This window comes from Octodon degus, unplaced genomic scaffold (genome assembly GCF_000260255.1).
Source record: "Octodon degus isolate 3935 unplaced genomic scaffold, OctDeg1.0 scaffold00113, whole genome shotgun sequence".
Taxonomy (NCBI): Eukaryota; Metazoa; Chordata; class Mammalia; order Rodentia; family Octodontidae; genus Octodon; species Octodon degus.
Genome location: NW_004524689.1, coordinates 749494 through 758302, shown reverse-complemented (window position 1 = coordinate 758302; position 8809 = coordinate 749494). Strand labels below are relative to the sequence as shown.

The 8809-nt window shown below is 48.6% G+C and overlaps 1 protein-coding gene across 1 annotated transcript in view; it reads left to right on the top strand.

Annotated features, from left to right (window-relative positions):
- The window catches only part of Gnb1 (G protein subunit beta 1), a 27322-nt gene that overhangs the window by 444 nt on the left and 18069 nt on the right, over positions 1 to 8809 (top strand). Inside the window, exons 2-3 of the mRNA XM_004639690.2 lie at positions 6506 to 6544; positions 7793 to 7899. Of these exons, the coding sequence (XP_004639747.1) occupies positions 6506 to 6544; positions 7793 to 7899 (146 nt within the window). The remainder of the gene's footprint in view (positions 1 to 6505; positions 6545 to 7792; positions 7900 to 8809) is intronic.

The window sequence follows — 8809 nt, the reverse complement described above, 5'->3', positions numbered from 1 at the left end:
GGCGGGGCTGGCTGGCATGTGGTGCTGGGGGATTGAACCGCGGTCCCTGTGCTTTGCTAAGCTTGTTCTAAGTAGGTGCTTTAGACCACTGAGCCATCTAATCAGCCCCAGCCCTTTTATATTTTCATGTTGAGACAGGGTCTTATAAGTGCCACCCTGGCGGGGCTCAATCCTGTGAGCCTCCTCCCTCAGTATCCTAGAGTGCTGGAAAAAGGAGGTATGGTCCCCACACTGGGCTACAAGTGAACCGTAGTTGGCTTAAAGTGGAGTAGTTCCAGATTAGCTATTCAACCTAGGAAGTGTTTTCAGGGCTTTGTCTTATATGTTATAATTTGTTATTTGAAGGATTATGAAATGTTTTTGTAAGAATTGATAATGATCTTCCTGCACCTTTTGTGTTCACTGTGGGAGTAGCTTTGTGAGCATGGGAGATGCATGGAGGAGCACAGGCTGGAGGTGATCTCTGCCCTCCCTAGAGGCTACTGAGAGGAGGGCAGAAAGGGCGCTGGGTGGGGGGTGAATTAAAACAACAAAAAGATAGTCTTGTAGGTGTACCTGATTTATTTCTATGAATTTTGAAAGGTAATTTTCCCTTGGGATGATTATTGGAACTTTTCAAAAGACTGCTAGACCAGAAATTTCTGGCTGAGTATAACTCAAGCAAAGATTGGCTTTCACAGATTTTTTTTTTTTTTTAATTTTATTTTAGAGAAGGGTCTACAGGCTGTTCATGATCTCATTACTAGATCAGACTTGTAGTGATCCCCCTGTTTACAGCCTCCAAAGAGCTGGGAGTACAGGTGTGCACCACTACGCCCAGTCTCAACTGTCTCAGCTTACCCCGGGGGACAGGGCTGGCACGGCAGGCCCCGGGATTGAACCCCTGGCCCCTGCACCTTCTTGCAGGCGCTTTAATCTGCTGAGCTATTTGGCTGGCCCTCACAGAATTCTAAAACATTAAAAATTTTCCTTTTCTCAGTCCTGAGCTGGCCCCACCCCCAGGGCATGCTGAGAGAGCAGTTGAGACTGGGGATACCAGCCCTGTGATCCCAGTGCTTGGGAGACTGAAAACAGGAGGGTCACTACCAGTCCGATCTGTGTAGACCCTGTACTAATACTGAATACTCTGTGTGTGTGTATTTTTTTTTTTTCTTTTTTTTTCTTTTTTCCCTCTTTCCTCTTTTTCTCTCCCTTCTTTGCTTTTGGCAGTGCTTGAGACCACACCCAGAGCTTTACACAGCTTGGGCAAATGCTCTAGCGTAGAGCAGCACTCCTAGTCCTGAGCTTTGAATTCTGATCTGTGACTGATCCATGAACTTTTTTAAAAAAAGGAAGTCTGGGGTCTGCAAGATAGCTCAGCGATCTAAAGCTCCTGCTTAGGAAAGTGCAGGGAACCACAGTTTGGTCTGGGCACCACATGTCATGCCAGCTTCTACCCTCAGGGCAGGCTGACCTGCCCCCCCCCCAAAAAAAAAAAGAGGGGAAGTCTGAAAGGAATTAATTATCTCCACTTTTTTTTTTTTTCTCAGAACCAGGGATTGGAATCAGACCCTTGCGCTTGCAGGGAAGTGCTTATTCCACTGAGCCATCTCACCAGCCCTGATTATCTCCACTTCGGTGAACATTTTACAGAGAAATATTTAGTGCAAATATGCATATCTATTCTCATACTTAATACAAGAGCAAGATAAAGAGAGGTCAGCTGCCCAAAACCCAGTATTCAGTGTAGTTAGGGGTTCTGTTTGTTTGAAAGAACTTTCTTTTAGATTCCATTACCATCTGAAAGGCCTGAGCTCCCGTCAGAGTCGCACTTTGCAGGAAGTTAGTAGCATACAGAACACGCCTAAACAAAAGTTTTTTCTGATTGCAGGGTGAATTGTACCCCACAGTCATTTTAACAAAAAGAATTGTAAGGATTTCATATGACGATGTCAGAAAGACCTGCAGTAGCCCAGTGCTCAAAAGGGAGATCTGGATCTTTTTTTTTTTTTTTTGGTGGCACCAAGGATTGACCTCAGGACCTAATACTTGCCAGTCAAGCACTTATTCCACTGAGCTATCTCCCTGGCCCTAAGGTCTGGATCTTTAATACTTTGCCCTTGGCCTGTAATTTGAGCACTCAGGAGGCTGACACAGGAGGATCACCACACGTTTAAGGCCAGCCTGAGTTATATATTGAGACCCTGTCTCAAATGCATAATATGTATTTTTTTTTTTTTAACATTTTAGTACAGGGTCTCACTACACAGATCGGATTCATAGTGACCCTCCTGCTTTCAGCCTCCTGCGGGCTGGAGTCACAGGCGCCCGCCTGCCAGCGCGCCAGTCTCAGGCCCTTCTCAGCGCGCTGGGGGCAGGGCCAGATGAGCCCTCTGGCTGGACAGTGCTGTTTTTGGTAAATGAAAAAGTAAAGAAGTGGGAGATTGTATTCCTTTTTTGTCCCCCAAATCCAGTGGCTAAGAATATAGAAATCAGAATTTTGAGGGGTCACAGACTTGTTTTAAACATTTATCTAAAATAACTTTTTTTAGGGCTGGTGAGATGGCTCAGTGGTCTAAAGCACCTACTTGGAACAAGCCTGGGAAAGCACAGGGACCGCAGTTCAATCCCCCAGCACCACATGCCAGCCAGCCCCGCCCCCTGGTGGGCTGAGCTGGCCACACACACACACACACACACACACACACACACACACACACAATAATTAAAATAAATAAATGTTTAAATAAAAAAAATAAAAATAAAATAAAATAACTTTTTTAAGTTTAAACAGCGAGAAATTCAAAGACACTATCTTTGAAGATAGTGTCTTAAATGGCAGTGTGACCTGGATTGTTGTAAGGCAGGTTGTCTTCCTGATGATTACAAGCTGTTGTTCATAAGCGACTGAGGCACATTCATTGAGATCAGGGAAGTCCATGTGACAGAAGGGGGAGAACCCAGTTTTTGCAGAGCACAGTCTGCCAAGTGTGGGGTTCCTCTGTGTGGGAAGTCTGTGCAGGGGCCTCCTCCAGGAGCTGCAGGAGGTCATGCGACCCTTTCTTCCCACCCTTACTGAGTTAAAAATAACAAAATAGTCATTCTGAACATTTTGCATAATCCAGTGTATATTATTTTTAGACAGGGTCTTGCTGTGCAGTTCAGACTGGCCTTGAACTCACTGTGTACCCCAGGCTGGCCTGGAACTCACAGCAGTCCTCCTGTCTCAGTCTCCCAAGTGCTGGGCTTGCAGGTGTGCACCGTACCCCCAGCAGTTGATGTGGTTTTTGAGATGCGTGGCAAAATTAACTTTGTGTGATGACTTCAGGGTTTAGTTTGTTTCATACTTAAGCCTTAGCACCTGCCTGGCAAGCATGGGATCCTGAGTTCAATTCCCCTTAGCCCCCCTCCCAAGTGGATATGGTGGTACATGGCAGTAATCCCAGCCCTCAAGAGGCTGAGGCAAGAGGATCCCAAGTTTGAGCTCAACCTGGGCAATTTAGGCCCTGCCTCAGAAAAAGGGGGGTGGGGGCTGGGGGTATCACTCAGGGAGTGCAAAAGCCATAGGTTCAATTTCCAGTTCTGTAAAAGAAAGAAATGGGATGGAGGAAAAAGAATGGAATTTTTCTGATTGCCTAAGGCACATACGTACATACTGGTTGAAGGGTGTAGAGTATGTGTACAGGCAGGAGATGGCCAGAGGTCCTGAGCTGTTTTCTTGATTACTTTGTCAGCTGAAATGCCCCAAAGGACCTTCCTGTTTTGTTTTGTTCTCTGTCTGTCTGTCTGTCTCTGTCTGTCCGTCTGTCTGCCTATCTATCTCTCTGTCTCTTTTAGCCTAGGCTGGCCTTGAACTCACAACAGTTCTCCAGCCTGTGCCTCTCCAGTGCTGGAATTACAGGACTTTGCCACCATGCCTGGCAGACTTTTCAATTCTTGTTTGATTGTATTTTTCAGGAAACACGGGTTCTCAAAGGCAGCCTCACACATGGGGCCCCAGCTGCCTCCTGCATGTGTCCTGAGTGCTGTCCAGGGGCTGTGGGCTATGCCAGCCCATGGTATAGCTTGGGCTTCCAGCCTGTGCATGGTGCCTTGGGGCTCCAGACAAGTCACTGGTGGTGATGGGTTAAACTCCTCACCACAGGGGCCCATGGCATTGAATTGGAGTTTGCACAGTGGCCAGTGTTCTGCCTCTACAGCAGCAGGCCTTCGCAAGGGAGGCCACCTCTTCCTGTCCCAGGAGGAGGAAGCGTCTGTTCTAGAAGTGACTCGCCTGTGTAGCACACTGTCCTGACCCATCCCATCCCAGGGAGGGCTGCATGAACTTGGCCACCTTGGGTGTCCCTTCTGCTCCATAGGTCTCACTGCAGTTTGTCTTGGGCACATCCAGACCCTGGGCAGGGCAAAGCTGCTTAAAGCCTAGGAGTTTAGTATTTTCTCTGTTTAAGAAATTCTTGTTTGGTTTTAAACCTGAAGTGATATATGGCATCAATAAACACAAAAATCTTGATATTCATAAGTTTTAAACCTAATGCTTGACAGGTAAAACTGACAAAAAGACTTGCTACTGTGGGGGCTGGGGAGATGGCTCAGTGGAATAAGTACTTCTCTGGTGAGCGCAGGGGCCCAAGTTCAATCCCCGGTTTTGCCAAAAAAAAAAAAAAAAAAGAAAGACTTGCTCCTGTGGATCTCCCATATCCACTTTATATCAATTTGTTTGTTTTTGGTGGTTCTGGTGGTCAAATAAGGCTGGGAGGCACTCTACCACTGAGCTGCACACCCAGCCATGCTTGCCAAGTTTTATTACTGATAGAGAGATGCTTGATTACATGATTTGTGTGTTTTATTCATGATCAGAATCAGTAATACCAGCTTGTTAGAGTGGACTCTAGAGGCTGTTTATGTTTATACAGTACCGTAAGCTCAGTGTGTTTTCTTTTTATCAGTTTATAAGTTTTCCTGCCGGTTTCCTGGAATAGTCTTCTGTAGTGAAGCAGTTTGTCCTGGTGCCTAGTGGGAAATACCCCACCGGGCCCAGGAGACACAAGGGACATTGTCCTTTGAAAGCTGCTGTCACAAAGCAGGTGGCCAGACACCAACCAATGGAAACATCCTCTCACTCAGAATTGTCATGAGTCTTTTGACTTAGGCTTAACCCAAGTTTTGAAACTTCAAAGCTCTTACTGCATTTTTCTTCAATACCAGTATCTTTGATTATAACAATACATGCTAACTTAAGATTTGAGGGCTTTTCTGGTTACTTTGGTGGCTTGTTAGTAATGCAGATACGTGAGCTGGTGTACTGTGTCCTTGACGGTTCTCACCAGCTTCCCTGCATTACATAGATGATGAGCTGTACAGATAGTGATCTACATGGATGGTGAGCTATACGGATGACCAGATGGCAAGAGCCAGAAAGTCTCAGAAATTCTAGGTGCCTTCTGTCATTACAGAATTGAGATTTATGATTGAAAACAAAGTTCTTAGTGCTCTCTCTCTTTTTTTTTTTTTCCCTGCAAAGCTTTATTCCGGAGAGACTCAGTCCTTCTTGGCAGCTGCCTTCCTCATGGCGGCCAGCATGTTGCTCAGCTCCTCATGCTTCCTCTTGGTGTGGATGTGCGTTCCCACACTTTCTTTTTTTAATTTTATTTATTTATTTGTTTGTTTGTTTGTTTATTTTGTGTGTGGGGGGCCAGCTCAGCCCACCAGGGTGCGGGGCTGGCTGGCATGTGGTGCCGGGGGATTGAACCGCGATCCCTGTGCTTTGCTTAGCTTAGCTTGTTCTAAGTAGGTGCTTTAGACCACTGAGCCATCCCACCAGCCCCTCCCACACTTTTCTTGATGAACTTGAGGGCACACTTGTCCTTGGAGACCTTGAGCAGCTCCACAGTGCCACTCGCTCGTAGGGGGCGAAGCTGCACGCCTGTATCATGTCCCGCACAAACTTGGTGTGTTTGGTGAGACTCCATGGCGGTGGCTGTGCCTCTGCCTTGGTTTGCTCACATTCTTAGTCACCTTGTGGCCCTTGTTGAGGCCCACAGCCATGGGATAGCGGAGGGCCGTGGCTACTCTTCTTCGATGGTTGCGGTGGTGGAAGGAGTTCTTAGTACTCTAAAGGAACAGTTCTTTGGCTGCAAAGCTGGTCTTAGAGCTGGCTTGCTTTGGGTCCTGTCCCTTAGGGAAGACAGAGTCAGCATGGCCATTTGTGGGAGGGTGCTGCCCAGTGCCAGGCCCCTGGTGGCTGTCCTAATGCTGCCTGTGGTTCCAGGGTCCTGGGCCTTTGCTGGTATGACAGGATGTGCAGGCCTAGATGCGCTTGGCTACTGTGAGCCCTGTGCAAGGGGGGCCTGGTTAGTCCCCAGCAGCTGTGGACTTGGGAGGGGGAGGGGGAGGGGGAGGGGGGTAGAGTGTTCTGTCCTTGGTGCTGCTTGTCATCCTGCCTGGCACTCCTGCGTCTGTGTGGGAGGAGGGCTTGGGAGTGGAGGGCTGGATCAGGACTCATCGCCTCTCTGTTGTTGTTTTCTAGGATGCTCGGAAAGCATGTGCAGATGCAACTCTCTCGCAGGTAAGAGGCAGGTGCCCTGTGAAGCCACCTTCCAGGCTCTGCTCTGAGCTGTGCTCAGTCTGTTCCGTGTGATAAGACTGAGATTTGTTCTGGTGATGGGCAGGAGTAACGGGCTTTTTTCCCTTCAGTGAAGACTGTATCTGTAGCTCAAAGTTAGCTGTCATCACAGAGCTAGTCACTATAAAATGTGGTTCTTGTTTCAGAGTGTGGTATTTTACTCTGTGACAGAATCTGTCCTAGAACTTCAGTTTGTAAAGTTCAGTTTGGTAATTCCTCAAAAGTTAACCATAGAATTCCTCTGTGACCCAGAAACTTCCTGCCTCATATGCCTGGAAGTATAGAAAACTGGTTTTCAAACAAACACATGGACAGAACACATTCTGAGACCCACAGTAGGGCTTACAGGCTTCCCTGCACTGCATCTTGCATGTGCAGGTGGGAGGCCAGGCTGGACCTAGGGCAGCATGCAGCTGCCATGCAGGTGGATACGCAGGTGCGCTGAGGACGCCACGTAGCACGTGGCCCTCAGGTGTTCTTCCTGTGAGGCTTGACATGAGACCAGGAGAATGAGCTGGATGATGTAGGCATGATGACCAGGGCCCGCAGGCAAAGCTTTGCCATTTCCTAGTTTTAGACCTTGGGTTACTGAAGCCCTAGAACAGAAACTAGTGGTTTACTGGGGACTGCTGTGTACCACTTAACTCCAGCACTGTTCATGGTGACTAAGAAGTGAACCCTTCGTGCACAGTGGAGTATTACTCCGCTGTGAAAAGGAGCACAGCAGTGCCCCAGGCACAGGTAAACTCACAAGCAGGCACAAAGGATTGTGTGTTTTGTGCTTCTATTTAGAGAAAGTAGCTATGTGACTATCCAGGAACAGGTGAAAAAGCAATGGGAGTAGTGAGGCAATCTTCTAAGGGTGGTGGAAGTTATTGAAGCCAGACTGTGTGAGAGTCACGCAGCGCCATCCATGTGCCAGATGCTGCTGGTGTGGCACTGCAGCGTGGTTGCCTTATGTAACAGGAGCTGGGCCTCAGCCCAGAGAAAGGAGTGGGGAGAGGGGCAGGGCCCATGCAGGCTGGCTCTGCGCTACACACATGTGAGGGGAGGATATGCCTTGAGACCTGGGAGGATCATGGGCAGCTCGGTGCCTGCCCCAGACCAGCTGGTCCAGGAGAGCAGGAGAGCTGCGGGTCAACTTGCTTGCCTCTTCACAAGTGTTAATCCACTGGAACTTTATTTTTAAAGATCACAAACAACATCGACCCAGTGGGAAGAATCCAGATGCGCACCAGGAGGACTTTGAGGGGGCACCTGGCCAAGATCTATGCCATGCACTGGGGCACAGACTCACGGTACGTGTTGCACGGTGGGATGGGTGTATTGAGATGTGAGTACTGTGAGACTTAGCGCAGGATGCCAGGCAGCCAGGGGTAGTGATCTCAGGAGCATTCTGCCTGACCTCGGTTCTGCATGCCTGGCTGGCTGGCTGTCCTGTCTTTACCACAAGGCCCTGTTCACACCAGCCCTGGCTTTGTTCTCTCAGCTGTGCTGCACGCTGCTCACGGGATCTCAGGGACATTCTCTCTGCGCCCTGGACCTGCTCTGTGATCCCCAGGACCCTAGGGCGTGCCCTGAGCACTGGAGGATGGAGCAGGCTGAGCATGAGGCAGCAGTGTGAGGGCCTTGCTTAGTCCCTTTGTTGCCCAGAGGGGTGTGGGGTTCCCTGTAGATAGGAGTGGCTGTCCCTGCTTCCTGCCCGGGCTATAAAGAGAGTTCTCCATCAGGGTGTCTGGTCTGCACTTTGTGTTCTTCCCCTTGCTCAGACCGTCTTTCCCTGGGCCCGAGATCCCTACTCCACTGTCGGCAGCCTTCTCACCTGTGGCTTGGGCTGGAGTTCAGCCCACCACCTGCTCTTGTACAGCCCGCTTGCCTTCCCTTTTTCAGAGGTATTAGGTCTGTCCCTTTGCTGTTCCCACCTAAATAATCCAGTAAAATATTGCTTGACTTGTGTAACTATAACATGCATTTTTACCCCATTACTACTGATAGGAGTCTTGACAGTCCTCTTTTGAGTAGTAGTTTTTCATGATCAGTTGCCAAAATGGGAATTTGTGCTCGGCTTTTCTTTGTTCTTGGAATTGTCTGTTTTTAGAGTATAAACAGCTGGAGAACAAAAGCTTCTATCTTTAGGTTGTTCTATAGAGGCCCATACAACTGGCGTGCAGAGGAGTGCTGGCCTGACTCGTGAAGTGGGGCTGGAGG